Consider the following 18,936-nt stretch of genomic DNA (forward strand, 5'->3'; position numbering starts at 1 on the left):
TATGTTACCTACTGTCCGTTATACAGCACTGACACTGGAGACTCCTTCCCTGTACATATCCTGCATTTGGTAGACCCCCTTATCCACATATCTCATTTCCACAGCCCCATCAGTCCCAGGATTTGAACTCACAACCTACGAATATGTTAAATAACCAACTCGGGCATAAACCTCACCCCATTAACATGTGTACAATTCAAAATGAGTTTGTCATCAGCATCCAACACACATATCCCTGTGAAGGAACTGTTACTACACAAAGCAGTAATTGATAGAAACCTGCGATTTTACAACCAACCAATCAGATTCAAGAATTCAATACAACGGTGAGTGTTGACAACAAAGCAGATCTCAAACCTCTCTGAATGGTTTTGACAGGAAGTGGAGGAGGTGTGTGGCCCCCAGAGGAGGTGCTGCTGCTCTCTGTGCTACGGCAGACAAAGTCGACATTCTGGTACGTCCTGGTGGGGTCGCTGCTGTTGCAACTCCACGGAGCATTCCCAAAGCCGCCATTAGAGGGCAGAGGCGAGCGCAGAGCCCGAGGTGGACTGACCTACAAAGCAGATAAAACACCAACTTATACAGTATTCTTTCCTTTTTTTTTTTTCTTTTTTTTTAATCAATATTTATTCATATAAACTTTAATCAAAGAAATCTGATGTACAATATGGACAAATGTTTGTGGACCTGACCATAAGATTGAACATCTCATTCCACATTTCCTCCCAATTCGCTCTTATTATAAGCTCCACTCTGCTGGAAAGATGTTCCACTAAATTTTGTGGAGATTTGTGAAGATTCATTTAGCCACAAGGGTGTTAAAAAAGTACAGGTACTTATAGAGGTCGACCGATACCGATAGCTAGGTTGGGTCTTACTTGGCAAAAATCTATTAATCAACATAATTAAAAAAATGGAAACTGGATAAAAAATAAAAATAAAAATAACACAACACTCCATATAAAAACAGTACTGTTTTTTATTACAAACATAAAAAATAAAAAAACAGTACCAAATGATGAAAATGTGCTAAATGAAATTAATATACGAGTAAAAAATATAATTATATAAGCAATAAATTATAACTAGGAAATATAACCCTCTCCGTGCAGCCTGCGGTCTCGTGTTTGAACATCAGTGGTTTGCCCTCTAGAGGCCGCTCTCGTAATGACAGCGGACCGGAAGCAGGAAAAACTATCGCTATGGATGTTTGCTGATGGTTTCAGCAACCAGCTATCAGTGCCGATTAATCTGTCGACCTCTAGGTACTAATGCGGTCAGCGTTTACAGATTCTACATCAGGAATGGTGCCGATGTCTGAAGATGGCGTGATGTTCACTCACCTTCTCATCCAGATCGTCCTCGCTGTCGTATAGAAACTCTTGCGGCATCTCCCACGTGTACTCCACATGGATCTGGGAGTTAAATTTCCCACTGTGAGCCAGTTCCAGCTGGGAACATAAACACACACACACACACACACACACACACACACACACACACACACACACACACACGGAAGAGTAATTAAAACTATATTCTATTATAATGTTTTCACCCAAGGTTGACATCTTTGAGTACAAACTGAACTTTTCCATGCAATGAGAGTGACCGTTTAAACCAGGATTTGCTGCAATCCAAACACGCACACACAAACACACAAACACACTTCCTGACCCCAGCAGTGAAGACACTTTGTGGACATTATGACACTGAGTCAACATGGAGCGCAGCAGTGAAGCACCAGCTGGTATTTACAGAGCAGCAGGTGGCCACTAATACGAGTCAGTGTGCTGAAGATGAAACTTTGATTTAATTTGAGAAAGAAAAAAAAAAAAAGGCAAGCGATCCACATTCAGTCTGATTCAAAACTCCCGCAATGACACAAACAGGACGCAACGAAGTGGAAAGCAATGCTGCTACCTGTATCTGTATTTACACCTGTAGTGGGTGTGGCCTAAACCAGACAGGTTTTTTTTTTTTAATATAAACTACCAGTAACAGTTCACCTCAGAAAAAAAAAACCCCCGCAAACTCGCATTGGCCTCGCCATAAAAGTGAACAATGTGACACGCCGATTTTAAAAAGTTGGTTTTTTTAATACATATTTGCATATGTAAAAAGCGATTTATTTATATCTAATTATTAATAAATGTGCTATACGTTTATATAGAAAGAGAGCAATCATTTGTGACCAATAGTTGATATGTAGACTACGTAAAAATGACGTATCGCAACGCTAAGGAGACCGGGACATGTCCTGAGAGACACATAGAATACAGATTAACATGGCAGAGGTAGAGCTGTGACTTCCTGCAGACACAACAGGATAAGAACGCTGGTATAATTTCATCTTTTTTTCATTTGCACTACTAGAAAAACTAGAATATAAACATCCAGAGGAAGAAAGATCAGTACGATTAAGGTGTAAGAATTCTTTGACAGTCCCTCAACCTGTGTTTCCTGTTTTTAGTGTATGTAATGGGATTAAACACACCAAGTCGACACACTGTGTGTGCTGCAGTCTCTTGGCGATGTCCAGCGCAGTCTCTCCGGCCATGTTTGCTATAAAACGAAAAACAGACAACAACAATAAACCACAGCGTTACATACAGTACAGATTGGATTCGCATCGCTATCGACACCCAATCATGAAAAAGGGGTGGGGTTAGAATTAACATTATCATATTTTTGCACGAGATCCAATCAGATCACAATTTTTTACAATCTGAATGTGTTATTCAGCACACTGGTACTTCTATAATGACAAAATAAATTTTAATTCGATTAAGTTTTATCTGTTTAGCGCTTTTCAACATTGGACATTGTTTTGTAGTGTTCTGAAATAAAGAGGTTATAAAGTTGAAATGCATGAGTTTAGTGCCTATAAGTTTGTTACTTTTAACTTTATCCCTAATGATTAAGCTCATGACAGTGGAAGGGAAAAACCTCCTGAGATGGAAGAAACCTTGAGAGGAACCAGACTCCACATGAAATCCATCCTCATTTATATTTATGCAACCAGCAGCCCAGAGCCTTTGTAGCAGACTTTATATTAATTACAGTCCAAATCCATCCTCAAAGTTCTCGAGGTGCTCAGGAACTTCACAGATCTTTAGGCTGTTGATGTAGAACCATCCCCAGCTGCAAAGAGTGGTCTTTAGTTGAAGAGAACTCCACTCAGAGATAGGGCGTCGGGATGAATCAGGCGGATCCGAAGTGAAGAAAAGCGCCTCATCTCTTTGGCAATCGAGACAGCAAGTTGTGTTAAATCATAATGTTTGTTACGCTGGTAAAGAACATTTCAACGTCCGTACGTTCATGTAAGAAAGGGACGTCTTTGGTCCTGGGACGTTTCGGGTTAGTTAACGCGCACATTCGAAACACCAGCAGGAGATGGTTTATGCACAGTGATATTGAGAGTTTTTCTTTTTGCGATTTAAAATGAAAATGAAAACTAGGACCATGTTGTTCACTGGATGGATGCTCTCTCAGGTCAGGAACTAACCTGCTGTCGGAAATTAAAAGTGTTTGCGATTTAAAAAAAAAAAAAAAAACACAACGTGATGTCTGGATTGCAGCCAGTAAAAACAGAAGTCTTGATACCGACTATCAACTTCGGTTGATATGTAATACACGGGTAATAATGAGTTCAAGTGGCGCTGTTGAGACCTATTAATTTGTTCGCCATGGATTTTCGCGTTTGTGCCGGCGTTTACAATTCAATCTCTGGTAAGTAAACAATGTTTTTGTAACAGAATTATTATGACTGAATTAATTTGTATTTGTATATGTTCACTAGTTAAGTATGTTGAGCTAGCATTGTGACTCCGTAATTGTTTTTATATGCATATAGCTAGCGTTTTGATTTGTAATGAAAAAGCTTTCATTTATAAACGTTCTGTGGGCTGTAATTTGTATAATTAGGAAATAAATACAGTCTTTACCATGCAAGTGCAATGCACACTAATAACCCCCCCCGTCACCTTAGCAACAAACCAAGTAGAGTTAAACTCGCTACTTTTTCGCTAAGAAGTAATTGTAGGCAAACAGATTACAATTAATCTCTCTCGTGTAGATGCGTTCGGTCTCAACTAGATAAATGATACATGTCTGGATACGTTACTTCAGATAATTGTTTCACGTTCTGAGTAAAAAGTTGTCGCCTCAATGTCTGATTTGAGGGGTCCAGTAATTCCACGTTAGCTAGTTTTACTTATTGTAAATATCTTAACTGTTTTGCTTTAGCTGGAGATTAAAAAGTATGTGCAAGTCATTTTCTTTAGGCAGCTCCGTGATTTCAAAATGGCGCTACCAGAAACGCATGTTTTTGTTATTGTTTACAAATGTCAAAATGATCTACCTACTATAAAAATGCGTAAATAAATATATTTTTTTTAATATCATGCGATCTACCAAAACTACCGGTAGATCGCGATCGATGTACTGGGAACCCCTGATCTATATTCTTACGATGAAATATTCAAAGTTGGGAATTTTTTTGTTATAATTTTGCATGGTTGAGTATTCTGGCTTTGACAGTTCCTCAACCACAACTACATCATTCAAGTCATCTTAGCTAGTGAAGAAGAAGAACAAGGATGAACAGGAAATGTAGAAGGATGTAAATGTGTTTATATTTACCCAAATTTCCTCAAAATTGAAACAAACTAGTGCCCTAATTAAATTTACTGCGATCATGATTGGGCGATTACTAAGGATGAACGAAAGAACTGTAACGAATGCGACCTTTTATTTGTCCTGCATGTCCTACAGTTTTGTCATGTACAGTCACACTGTTTCTTCGAATGTAGGTGTAAATGTGCGTGCAAGTGTGTATGTGTGTGTGTGTGTGTGTGTGTGTGTGTGTGTAGATGATTATGTACCTGTGTGTAAAGTAGCTTTCCCCTTCAGAAGCAGTTTCAGACATTCTGGTTTATTGTACATGGCACAGTAATGAAGAGCTGTGTTTCCTTCCACTGTCTTCTTCTCCAGACAGCCACTGTCAGAAACAAACATACACACACACACACACACACACACACACACACACACACACACACACACACACACACACACACACACACACACACACACAGCTCAACAATTTTGCCAACCCCACGTGGGTTTTACAAGATGTACACAATCAGACTAAACAGCAACACACACACATACATGCACACACACACACCAACTCACCAGTTCTGTGTGAGGAAATCAACCAGGGCCAGCGAGCTCTTCTCGGCCAAACGCACCGCCACATGGAGAGCCGTCTCTTTCAAAGCCTGAGAAAGACAGACAAACACAGCAAACATGAATGGGAGAAGGAGACGGGCGTACGGACGGCATTCGAAGGATTAGGATCGTCTGCGGAAAAACAATCCTGCTTCCGTGATCAAATCCTCAGAACTCTGACTCGCGGTAGTAGATTTAAAACCGTAACCAGAATCGGTCGTTCATCGCAGGGGAGGTGAAGCGGATCCAATTACAGATGAAAGAAGAGGAGGAAACGTGGAATTACGGGAAACAAAGACAACGATCAAAACAGGAAGGAGACGACGCAGCCTCGTGACGTCTGGCTTTAATGAATGACTCCGAGTAAAAGGCATTTAAGAGCAGCTTCTGAGATGTTAATACCATGGTAAACACTACACAAACACACACAACTCCACATAAGGATTTGAATCCAAAATACACTATTTGAACAAAAGTATATAGACACGTGACCTTAGGATGGATTTTAAACATCCCGTTCCACATTTATTCTCCACTTGCTTTTATAATAAGACTGTGTGGAGATTTCCATTCATCCTCAAAAAGTGATGGCGGTGACGTGAGACGTCCTGGGGTGCAGTCAGCGTTCATTCACGCTACAGCATTTAAATGTGTCCTGTACAATTGTGTGTCTCTAAATCTGTGTGGACCATTTGGGCTGTAAAAAGTCAGGTGTCCCAATACTTTTGTCCATATGGTGTATATCAGAGTCTCATATTCCAGCACTGGACATCTGAAAGGAGACCAAAAGCTACACTATACACTATAAAATATTACTATTTAATAAAAGAATCATTTAAAATTATGACTATTTAAAATGTATTTACTATTTAATGTGTTTGTTTGGGGGGTAGGTACGAAGCTCAGGTGCATGTATGTGGTAGAGACCTGTTGATCAGGTACAACTGTGGGCTTGGACAGATCTTCTCCCTCGGCGTACAGCTGCAGGAGGGACATCAGGTCTCTGGATTTCACCGCGTCGTACGCTCGCAGGGGCTCCGAGTGCTCTTTCGGGAACACGTAACGCCTCTCGACGTACTTCGCCGTGATGTACTCCTTCCTCGCGTTCCTAGCACAAGCACGCGTAAAACACAAACACACACACTTATACGTCTGTCCAAACCAGGGTCAGTCTTTAGTCTATTTCTCACTTATAAAGCACTGATCTTTGACACGTCCGAAGCCGATCAATAGGCTTCAACTACATGGACAAAAGTATTGGAACACCTGACTTTTCCAGCCTGTGGTTCTGAACTAAGACACACAAACCTGCTCCAGCATGACATTGCCTCTGTGCTCCATGATGATGTGACTCCCGTGGGTTCAAGTGAAAGATCTAATGCTCTATAGAGCTCTTAAACCCTATTGAACACTTGTGGGATGAATGTACATCAGTACCTGGGGACTCAATGTAGAACGGGACGGTCAGGTGTCCACAAACTTTTGTCCATATAGTGTGGGATGAGAGATTGCACATTATAATACACGCGGGCATTAAGCCACTTTATAACCTTATTGACTCCAGGGGCGCCAGATCAAGGCTGATCCTGCGCTCTGAACTTCCTAACAACCGGGACTTAGAAAAAAATTAATTTCATGGTGCATTAGTGTAACGTTTACGTGTCAAGTAAAGGTTGAGCTTTTTTTTTTTTTTTTTTTAAGTTCTTCAAGGGTGCCAACACTTGCAGGAACACTGCAGATCCTCCATTTACCAATTAAAGTGCAATCAAATGCTTGGATCCTTGACATTTGGCAACCGATTTACTTCACTAAGCAGCCGACAAAGTAAATAAATACAAAAATTGGCAAAAAAACCACTTCCGTGACTTCATGAAACAGCATGAAATAAACGTCCTGATCCTCCTGATCATCACTGCAGCACAGTATGGAGCGTGTTGTGAAACTCACATGTCACTCTGTGGTAAGGGTTTCACCGAGTCATCACGCAGGTTGGCCTCCATGATGTCGTTAAATTTGCTGTTACCGATGCTCACTGCAAGCTGAAAGGGGAAAAAAAAGAGCAGAAATCAAGTCAAAGTCAAATCTATCGTTTTTGGATCATTTTGATTATAGACTGAAGACCGATCCTGGGTTTGGCCCCACAACTCAAACACATGCGTTATTACATTACATACAGAAGCCAACCAATTAAGGTCACTTGAGACACTTGACTTTTCCACATTTGCATGGTGGTCTTCTCCAAACCGTTACCACAAAGTTCAAGGCCTACATTGGTACAGGATGTCCTTGGACGCAATAGCATGGGATTTTCCCTTCACTTGAACTTGAAGACCCAAACCTGTTCCAGCATTAAAATGCAGATGTACACAAAGTCGGATCTATGAACATATCCTTTACATGGGTTGGACTGGAAGATCTCCTGCTGTAGACCCTAATGAACACCTTTGGGATTAATTTTTCATGCTGACTGCACCCCAGGAACCTTCTCTCTTCACCTCAATCAGTCCCTGACTGATTTCTAACACTTTTGTAGCTGAATGAATCTCACACGAATCTCTATAAGAGCACTCCAAAACCTAGTGGAACATCTTCCCAGAAGAGTGGAGGTTATTATAACAGCAAATGGAGACTAAATGTGAAATGGGATGTTTGAATAGAAGTGCATACCAATACTATGACCTGGTGTTTTATTTATTTATTTAGTTGGTTGGCTGGTTAGCTGGTTAATTAGTTGGTTAACTTGTTAGTTCATTAATTAGTTTGTTCATTTATTAGTTAGTTGGTTAGTTGATTCATTGTTGTGAAACATTTGCAAAATACACAAATCAGCCCTAACATTATGACCACCTGCCTACTACTGTGTTGGTCCCCTTTTTGCGTGATACATCGATCATTAACAGCATGAACGTCTTCAGCAGTTTGAGCTACAGGAGCTCTTCTGTTGGATTGGACCACATGGACCAGCCTTCACTCCTCACGTGCTCCTCAATGAGCCTCGGGTTCCCACGACCCTGTCGCCGGTTCACCACTGTTCCTTCCTTGGAGCACTTTTGATAGATTCTGACCACTGCAGACCAGGAACATCCCACAAGAGCTGCAGTTTTGGAGACGCTCTGACCCAGACGTCTAGACTTCACACATTTGCCCTTAGACAAACTCACTAAAATCCTTACGCTCGCCCATTTTTCCTACCAACTAACAGGGTTGGTGTAATTCTTCCATTAATTTGAAAATCAATTTAAAATAATGTATGTGGGAAAAAAACAATGACCACTTGAGCTTTACCAATGTAACCATTGACCGGTTACAAAGTGCTGACACTGGAGACTCCTTCCATAAACGTCTCCACACAGAAGACCTCACCATGCTAACATTATACACTACACAAATCCTTGTGTTTTCATCGAGAACTGTTCAATAAATTTCCCAGATATCTCAGTAGATCTGCACACGATGCTGGAAGGTAACAAAGTGTATAGCAGGTGTGTGTGTGTGTGTGTGTGTGTGTGTGTGTGTGTGTGTATGTGTGTGTGTGTGTGAGCGTTTACCAGAAGCTCAGATGTACTGAGCATGTCGAGAGTGAGTGACTGAATCCGTGAGTAGTGAACGCCGAGCTCCCGGTGGATTCCTGAACATTCGATGCAGGTGAGGATGCCCAAGTTACTGGAAAGCCAGGTGGGTTCTGCAGGAGACACAAGGTGGGTTAGGATCCTCTTGAAACGACATTTAGGGACATTGAGACGGAGATAGGGAGAGATTCAAAGACCTGCACCATCACATGCATTCATTCCATCTTTCTTTTCTACATCGGTTTGATCACATCCCATATAGCAAAAGCTTTTAACGGTCAACATGAGCTGAAAGGAAAAAATGCATTCCTGAGACCTTCTGTTCACACGGACACAATAGTGAGACACCTGACTTTTTCAGCCACGTGGACGTTCCTCCAAAAAAGGTTGAAGGCACACGATTGTTAAGAAAGTTTTTGGATGCAGGATCACGTAACATGAAAATGCCCCTGTGCACAAAGCCAACTCCATGAAGATTGAACTCCATGGAGTTGAAGATCTTGAATGAACCTGACTTCACTAACGCCCATGTGGCCGAATAAATCTCCACAAAATCTAATGGAACATCTTCCCAGAAGGTTATTATAACTGCAAATAGGGACTAAATGTGGAATGAGATGTAAGAAAAAAGCGCATACGGATCTTATAGACGAGTGTCCACAAACAAATAAAGTCCATTGAGTGTATGTAGGAACAGTGAAGAGATTGATGTTATAATTCTGGTAGTTTTGAGGGATGGACCAGGTTGCACGTTTGTATGCAGAAATTACAAGCGGAAGAAATGTTGAGAAATAACGCAGGGACAAGGCTGGATGTGAATATGAGCCGTTACCCGGAGCGCCGCAGTCGCAGCACGTGTCGTTGCCCGGAAGATTTCTCAGCCCCGAGATGACGGAACGTGCCAGATCCTGCAGCCCGCTGCCCGGATACTGCAGCTGATCTCCTCCCAGAGCCGTGTTTAGAGCCGCCTCTTTACTGTTCTGAAGAACAGACACCCAGCTACAGAAAGAAGGAAAGAGGATAAATTCAGCAACTAAAACATTCTTCATACAGTCTGACATTCAGCTTACAATCTGTGGTGCTTAGTGTCACAGGAGTCCACAGTAAATACCACCCCAAACAGACTCTAGAGCTGAGAACAGTACTGTGTACGTGTTTGTGTGTGTTTGGGGGTATATGGGTATATAATGGTATGTTGTAAGCAATCCTTACATTATGCAATCTTGCTCATCCTCTGCTTGGAAATGATATGTGCGATTATCTGGAAGAGAGAGAGAGAGAGAGAGAGAGAGAGAGAGAGAGAGAGAGTATGTGTGTGTGAACACGGTGAGAATATCAAGGGAGATAAAACACAGCAAAGAGAATGTAGGAGGAAAAACCAAGCCAGGACAAGCCCCTTCACAACAACTGTTTTTCATTACCACACACACACAAAGCTCTCTTCTATATATAGGCACACACACAGGCGCACACACACACAGGCGCGCACACACACACAGGCGCACACACACACACAGGCACACACACACAGGCACACACACACAGGCACACACACACTTACTCGGGTTTACATAGTAGCTAAATTATAATGACTGATAAATATATACATTTTTACTACTACTGGGTATTGGTATAAAATGTAAATAAATAAATACATAAATTAAAGTTGTTAAAGTTGTTCATGGTTGAACAGTTTACATGATATAATGTGTATATATTATACACACTGTGTGTGTGTGTGTCTGTGTGTGTGTGTATATATATATATATATATATGCAACAATTTGTTTGATTTCTCTGCAAAAACACAAAATCATTTGTCATGCATTTTTTTCTACGTGTTTTCTGATTCTAAAATCAGGTGTCCCAATACTTTTTTGCCCAACGAGTGCATATTCAAATTAGGAATAGGTGGACGTACGAGTTACAAGGTCGAACGTCTTCTTCTCCTCAGGATTGGGCCGAACCTGACACGTGAGGAGGTTGAGTTTGGCTGGAGGTCTGTTTATCTGAGAGACACACAACAAATACAAGCTCAATGTAAATGATAACGTAGAGCAAAGTGAAGTGTGTGAGAGTAAGAGAAAGAGACAGAGCGATGCTGGAGCCTCACCGTGCTGTGAGAGATGGTCAGGCAGCCATATTTGACTCCACATTTCCTTTTCTGCCACACTTTCCTGATTCTGGTACATAAAGACACAAAGGCGTAAGGGTTTAAAAAAAATAGCACTACACGTAGATATCGCAATATTTTGTTGGCGATACTGTATTGATTTTCACAAACGCAATATCGATACATAGTTTTTTAATTTATACAAGATTCAGGGCAGTTGTTTCATGTTTCGTACTAACATAAGAGCACGTCGCTAATGTTAGCGTTAATATCCAACTGTTTCCTGGGGACACTGCTTTCGAAACGAATGGGTGTAACAACTTCTTCTTTCGGCTTCTTCCATTAGGGGGCGCCACAGCGGATCATCCGTCTCCATACCCCCCTGTCCTCTACATCTGCCTCTTTCAACCCAACTACCTGCATGTCTTCACTCACCACATCCATAAACCTTCTCCTTGTTCTTCCTCTTTTCCTCCTTCCTGGTGGCTCCATCCTCAGCATTCTTCTACTGATATACCCCATGTCCCTCCTCCGCACATGTCCAAACCATCTCAATCTCACCTCCCTCACCTTGTCTCCAAAACATCCTACATGCGCTGTCCCTCTAATAAACTCATTTCTAATCCTGTCCATTGTCGTCACTCCCAACAAACATCTCAAAATCTTCAGCTCTGCTACCTCCAGCTCCACCTCCTGTCTTTTACTCAATGCCACTGTCTCTCACAAATACTCTTCTATCACAAATCACTCCTCTCCACCCACTCCACCCTGCCTGCACTCTTCTCCTCACTTCTCTAACACACTCATCATTACTTTGCACTGTTGACCCCAGGTACCTGAACTCCTCCACCTTCTCCACCTCTTCTCCCTGCAACCGCACCCTCCACTGCACCTCCTCTCATTCTCACACACGTACTCTGTCTTACTCCTACTGACTTTCATTCCCCTTCTCTCCAGCATGTACCTCCACCTCTCCAGGCTCTTCTCAACCTGCTCCCTACTCTCACCACAAATCACAATATCATCCACAAACATCATAGTCCACAGAGACTCCTGTCTGACCTCGTCCGTCAACCTGTCCATCACTACTGCAAACCGGAAGGGCTCAGAGCCGATCCTTGATGCAGTCCAACCACCACCTTGAACCAGTCTGTTGTTCCTACTGCCCCACACCGTCCTCATACATGTCCTGCACCACCCTCACACACCTGACTTCCTCATACAGTACCACAACTCCTCTCTCCACCCTGTCGTACGCTTTCTCTAAATCCACAAATACACAATTCAACTCCTTCTGACCTAACTCTATACTCCATCAACATACTCAAAGCAAATAATGCATCAGTGGTGCTCTTCCTCAGCATGAAACCATACTGCTGCTCACTACCTCTTCTTATAAATATCCCAATATATCGCCTTGTTTACAGTATCGCAAAGTATAGTATCGCAACTCCTGTATCGTTGTACATATCGTATCACCAGTTTCTTTTCAATACACAGCCCTAATTGAAAGCTCAGCCTTTTACAGCATTGAACATTAAACACATGAAACACAGCTCAGCTCTCAGACTCAAAAACACTGCCATCTCTTACAACCTCAATCATCAAAAGCTGGGAAAAAAAAAAAAAAAAAACAGTAACCATGTTTTGGAAGAAACCAGTATGTCCTGATGAGTCACTGTTTATTCTTTCTCCACATCTGGACTACATTTTCCTGGGAGGAAGTCAAAGGAAGTCTGTCAAACCACATTTCCTACCTTCTAACCGCTTACCCCAAACAAGACGCTCTTCATTAAGCAGAGGCAGACAGACTGGGGCTGATACGAGGGCAAAAGTAAGTGCACACTTATTTCTCAATTGTTCTTCATCCAACTCATTAAGAATCCGATCACACTGAATTAGAAATGCTCTTTTTATTTCAGGAAATTATACAATACCACCAACCAACCCAGCCATTAGGGTTGCACAAGCCAGTGCACTCTTAGTGTGGGGACTGTTGCGTTAGGAAGGGCATCCAGCGTAAAAACGTGCCAAATCTAGGTTTGACTAGATTTTGTGAGGTGTTGCACAAGTCGGATAATGATGTACGTAGGTGTGGTAAGAAGGCCTGGGGAGACACCACAGGCACCACAGGAACCAGATAAAACTGGAGATGTAAACTGGGGGTGTCTCCTGATGACTAACACCTCTGAATGAATGTCTTAGAGTGAGAAAGTGTGTGTCTTTTTTTAAATCTAGAAATTAGCACCAAAACGGTTCTAATCCCAGCACCACCAAGCTGCCACTGTGGGGCCCTTGAGCAAGGCCCTTAACTGCTCTTTAGCATAAAGGAGGAAACTCTTCGATGAAAGCATCTGCCGAGGGCCATAAATGTAAACGTTATCTGAGTGAGCAAACTTGCAGGCGATTCGGATTTGAACATTCGCGTCTACACAGAGTCGGAGGTCAAACCAGACTTAATGAAGAACAGCTGAATCATAGCAGCAAATGCGCACACTCCAACACACACACACACACACACACACACACACACACACACACACAGATTTAAAACACACTGCACTTCCATGTGCAGCCCCCGTCTTCCCCTGGTCACTGACCGAGCCAACATACACCATCGTCAGTGTTTGGCTTAGGAAAAAAAAAAAAGATCTGACAGAACAAATGAAGCAGTGTGTTTGCAAAAGAACATTCTAGCGATTTCCCAACACGCACACAGACGTCTCGCTCACATTTGGCAGACATCCTCATCCAGAGCGACATACATTTATCTTATTCATACAATTGAGCAACTCTGAAGTCAGGGGCCTTGCCCAGGGGCCCAAAAGTTGCAGCTTGATGTGGTTGGGATTTGAACTCATGACCTTCAGATCCAGAGTCCAACAACTTAACCACTAAGCTACCACCTTCCCTAACTACAGATAATCCGAGTTGTGATAGTTCGACTGAATTTTTCAATCTTATGACGGCGATACGTCAAAATTTTACAATTATTTTACCGCCGTAGCAGTGTATGCTTCGCCCTCCATTCGCGATCCAGCGCTCGTCCACGTCCCCGCTATAACATACATAAATACTAATTCATTCGTACGTTACGGTAGCGTAAATTGCTCTGTTTTTACCAAATTATATAATGTAATTTGTTCAATTATTAACGCATCGCAGTATTACCACCCCGTACTGATCACCATTCTTTAACCTTAGTTGTCAGAGGGTTGCCAGTGCAACCGATATCCCAGTGTTCTCAGGTGTTAATGTTTAGCAATAGATTAAATAAATAGGGAGAAGAGTAACCAAGACTAACTATACATCATTATAAAGCTCTAAACCTCAAGCAGCAAATTCAGGTCAGTGTTTTTCAATGGAAAACGTATAACGAATGTATTTGCTGAATGTGTGTGAGCAGTACACAACAACAACAACATGCATTAAAAAAATGCACTACGTACATTATTATTGTAAATATGAGTCACAAACACATCCACTGCTGCTCATCCCAGTTTATTAGGAAAGATAATTGTCCAGTGAACAACATGCCGTAAAGCATTTTTGCTCCAAAAAAACAATAGTGTTGAAATTTGGATGGTTATTCTTTTGTTTAGGTCACAGAACTTCGGCTGGTGTTTGTGTTTATCTATTTCGGAATAACTTATAGAAAAACCATAAAAAACAACATCTTGCTAGTAAAAACCAAACAGCAAAAGAGGTGTCCAGGTGACGTTTATAATGCACCACCTATTATTTCCAGCCAGTAGCATTATGGAAACTAAATGACTCCCGAGAGAAATAGTTGTGAAAGGAAGGAGGAAGACAGTGAACAATGACTTTCTTGGTAGCTACTGTTTAGAAACAAGCCGTGTAACAGACACTGTCTTTCATTAAAGCCTGTGTAAAGTTCATTAGTTTTAGTGTAGACATGCTTATGTATGTTCAAAATAAAAATCTTTCTAAAATTCAGTGGGTGCGGCTTATATTTGGGTGCGCTTAATAATCCGGAACTTACGGTACTCTTTACAAACTCTTACTGGTCGAAGCAGCACGTGGTGTAACAAACCAGGAAGTAATGCAGCTCTCAGTTCGGCACAAACAGCTGTTTATAGCTAGACTTTGTTTACAAAGAAAAAGGAAAACAAGGAAAAAAATGGACAGGCAAAAAAGTAGTTTTATCTGCGATTTCTACGAAGCAGCAATGTGGAAAATATTCTTGCAGGCGGAGTAACAACAGAGACCTGGAGATCTGCATGGAGATGCTATTTTTCATCTTTAAGTTACAATAAATCTCTTTTACAGTTTTATACGATTTTATAGGTTTTATTGGCCGTTTGTTTTTATAAGAGAAATGCTTGAAAAGTAAGTGAAGGCTAACAGGCTGAGACTCCTGGGTAGGCAAAGCCATGTTTTGACTTACGATATTACGATAAGATCATCGGAACACATCTCCCTCGTTAAATCTGGGCTTCACCTGTATTTCCAAATATGATTCTATCGTAAATAAGAGGGAACTTTCATTTCACTATAATGTTTGTTGTAACGCAACATTTTTTTTTTCAGCCCACGGCTCTGAATCACTGAACCACTGCCATTTCTAAATATATATATATCCACCACGGAAGTGATTTCCATGAAAGACTTTATTTTACTGCTTCAAAACCGTTTTCAAGTTAAGTAGTTCATATCAGACAAGAATCAGTGGATGAGATTTTCACTGTTGACTGCCACATTTGGATCTCCAGACTGATTACTGTATATGGGAGCTGAAAGATGATGATGGGAGTTGGAGGCTCAGTGGTTAAGGAATTGGACTCTGGATTGGTAGGTTACAAGTTCAAATCCCAGCACACCCAAGCTACCACTGCTGAGCACTTGAGGAAGGCCCTTAACCCTGAACTGCTCAGTTGTAAGTCGCTTTGCATAAAGGTGGAAATGTGAACGGTTGCAATTCAATTTTAACAATAGACATTGTCTTGAGAGAAAAAAGCCCTGGGATGGTATGAGGAAGAAACCAGACTCAAAAATGAGCCTGGTGAGTTTATCAACTGTTTCTGATGGAGACTTGAATGCAAATCTGTTCATGGCAAGTTGTTGCAGCGTATACGATATAATAGTGATTAGTGCATCAGAACAGTTTGCGATTGTGGTTCAGCCCATGTTCTGACTCACCCGTCGCTCTTCTTGAGCAGGAAGCCAGATTTCTCGGTGCCGTATTTCTTGTTGCCCTGGGGCTGGTGGATGCTGTAGCCGTGACCAGAGTTCTTCCTGTTTAAGTAATCCTTAAAAACAAAAACAAAACAAAAAAAGAGATCAGCATCATTGTTGATTTCACGATCTTCAAAAACGTGAGTTATGTTGTGTGATGGAATTACCTCTTTACCGTCCACTTGTAGCTGACTCCTGAGGCAGTCACGGAGCTGAGAGAGCTGCTTCACCTGCTCGTCCTCATCCTGTCGAACCTACACACAAAACAAAGTTCAAGATTTCTTAAAAGCACTCCCCATATGCTGGTATAATCTCCATTCTTCTGGAAAGATCCAAATTCCACTAGATTCTGGAGCGATTTTGTGAAGATCTCTGTGAGATTCAGAGCAGAAGGCTAAACGCACAGTCACAGGAAGCACCGATCTTCATAAGTCAGTGTGCTAAAAGACATTGTCCTTTGACAATGAACATTGAAACAGACATTGAAACTAATGCTAATCTGACCACAGGCGTTACCACATCTGCATCTTCTGACTACGTGCGATGGTGCCACCAAGCTCTCCTCTCAAGCAAGTTTCTCGCTGAAAACATCGTGATCTCACTTCCCGTACCCGCACCCACCGTACTCGCCAGACTCGGCTCCTGCGGATTTTTCCCTTTTCCCGAAGATGAAGATCAGCTCGTTTCCACACCGTTGCGGAGATCCGGCACGAATCACAGAAGGAGCTCGGCGTGTTTCGAAAATAATTCTTCCAGGACACAATCCAGAAGTGCCAGGAACACTGGGAACGCAGTATCGCTGTACAAGGGGACTACTTTCAAGGTGATGGTGTGCAAACGTTGATAGCACCTCGTTTGGCTGAAAAGATCAGGCGTCCCAGTACTTTAAATGATATATATTCAATCACGGTGATCATCATCTTCCTCTTTTGGCTTCTTCCATTAGGGGTCACCACAGTGGATCATCCGTCTCCATGCCCCCTGTCCTCTACATCTGCCTCCTTCACACCAACTACCTGCATGTCTTCCCTCTTTTCCTCCTTCCTAGAGGCTCCATCCTCAGCATTCTTCTACTGATATACCCCATGTCCCTCCTCTGCACATGTCCAAACCATCTCAATCTCACCTCCCTCACCTTGTCTCCAAAACATCCTACATGTGCTGTTTCTCTAATAAACTCGTTTCTAAATAATCAATCATGGTGATATTAAGTCAAATTCCAAGGAATGAAACTTAAGGTGTGTATTGAGCTCACCAACCTCACCACCAACCATGTTTTCATTTCAGGGAAATAGAATGGTTTTTTTTGGCATGGCCTGTTCTCTCTGTGTGTGCGTGTGATTGCTGAGAAAAATATTTTCCCCTCACAGTCACTTTCTTGTCTTTTTTAGAGGCCAGTTGGGAAACAATATGAACATTAATTCGACATCAGATCTGGGAACTCAAGACAAGGCAACTTTCAGGCCATTTTGCATTGTTTTTTTTCTTTCTATCCAATGACACAGCCCAACCTTTATACTTCTACCCGTTAAACCGAAAGAGCGCAAGTCTCTTCGTGAGAACGTGTTTTTATGAGCTTCACCCAAACCAGTTTTTTTTTAATGCAAAACAACGGATCTGCTGGAACATGCCTGAACCTCACAAGGAAGCGAGAAAAAAAATAATCATCCGGGAGTCTGGAAGAATACCAGGATTTTATTTAAGAGGCTGTTTGTCCGATATTATGTAATACTGTAGAGGCTTAGGCACGCAGACATGACATTACACAACAAGGCGAATTAATAGTCATGAATACGCAGATTTAGAACGTCGCCACTGTAGAGTTCCCTTTTGACGTTACAGATTCGGGAATCGCCACACTGTTCCCAGAAAACGTTCCGACGTCTTCTAGAATGCTCTTTTAAGTTTACGATTGGCAGCGGTGTTGATGAACTCTGTTTACTCTAGAATTGTTTTTGATTCTAGAATCAAGTTTCCTTTTACTTCATTTACATTTATGGAATTTGGGAGACACCCGGTTTTCCAGAGAGACGTACAAATGTGCTTTGAAGTCTCTATTCATAAATACATTCTGATACTGGTTTTATTACTACACATAGGCAGGAGTTTGGATGTTTGAAGACTGTTAGTGAGCTGTTCGGAAATAAAGTGAAAGTTCGTTGGAGGGATGAGTGGAGCAGTGGTAGAGGACAAAGCAATCGGTGAAGAAGTGGCAGAGGATGGAGGGATGAGTAGAGCAATGTTCAAGATGTTCTAATAAATGTCCCCCTTTATGAGTTCCGAGTTCCTCGCATAATCTCAGCGTTGAGAGACCTTTGCATTAACACTCGTCCTGGAATTCTTTTCAAGTTACGAGTTCAAAATCGCTATAGTTAAAAAGAACTTCTCATGCCCAGTTCTTCTCGACATTATCCAAAATCACAGGAACTGACAAGAACTTTTCAGGTCAGAAGAATGCATACGAGCGTCGCCGTCTCAGACCCAGACCTACATCTTTTTCTTGAAATTGTCCAAAGATTTAATAATTCAGACTACTTCCTTTTGCAGAAAAGACCACACACACACACACACACACACACACACACACACACACACACACACACACACACACACACACTGCACTATGGAGTGAAATTCCAGATAATCATTCTTCCTTGTTTGTCGGCCAAACCATCCTGCTAGGGTGTTAAATGTTTAACGTCTGGCTCAAGGAGCAAATCAATAGTAATCTCAAAGGTTACGAGACGCCGTAACTGCACTCGTGACAAAAAGACGAAAGCACAATGCATACCACTGTGGGTTTGATTTTTATCACCAAAGTAT

The 18,936-nt window shown here is 41.8% G+C and overlaps 1 protein-coding gene across 1 annotated transcript in view; it reads right to left on the minus strand.

Annotated features, from left to right (window-relative positions):
- The window catches only part of asap3 (ArfGAP with SH3 domain, ankyrin repeat and PH domain 3), a 49,914-nt gene that overhangs the window by 3,514 nt on the left and 27,464 nt on the right, over window positions 1-18,936 (minus strand). The window contains exons 9-22 of the mRNA XM_046855428.1: window positions 16,281-16,367; window positions 16,078-16,187; window positions 10,918-10,987; window positions 10,726-10,813; window positions 10,017-10,065; window positions 9,637-9,803; window positions 8,784-8,917; window positions 7,183-7,274; window positions 6,163-6,343; window positions 5,200-5,285; window positions 4,887-5,002; window positions 2,498-2,565; window positions 1,344-1,451; window positions 358-553 (exon numbers count right to left, since the gene is read on the minus strand). Of these exons, the coding sequence (XP_046711384.1) occupies window positions 358-553; window positions 1,344-1,451; window positions 2,498-2,565; window positions 4,887-5,002; window positions 5,200-5,285; window positions 6,163-6,343; window positions 7,183-7,274; window positions 8,784-8,917; window positions 9,637-9,803; window positions 10,017-10,065; window positions 10,726-10,813; window positions 10,918-10,987; window positions 16,078-16,187; window positions 16,281-16,367 (1,552 nt within the window). The remainder of the gene's footprint in view (window positions 1-357; window positions 554-1,343; window positions 1,452-2,497; window positions 2,566-4,886; window positions 5,003-5,199; window positions 5,286-6,162; window positions 6,344-7,182; window positions 7,275-8,783; window positions 8,918-9,636; window positions 9,804-10,016; window positions 10,066-10,725; window positions 10,814-10,917; window positions 10,988-16,077; window positions 16,188-16,280; window positions 16,368-18,936) is intronic.

Source organism: Silurus meridionalis, chromosome 8, assembly GCF_014805685.1.
Source record: "Silurus meridionalis isolate SWU-2019-XX chromosome 8, ASM1480568v1, whole genome shotgun sequence".
Taxonomy (NCBI): Eukaryota; Metazoa; Chordata; class Actinopteri; order Siluriformes; family Siluridae; genus Silurus; species Silurus meridionalis.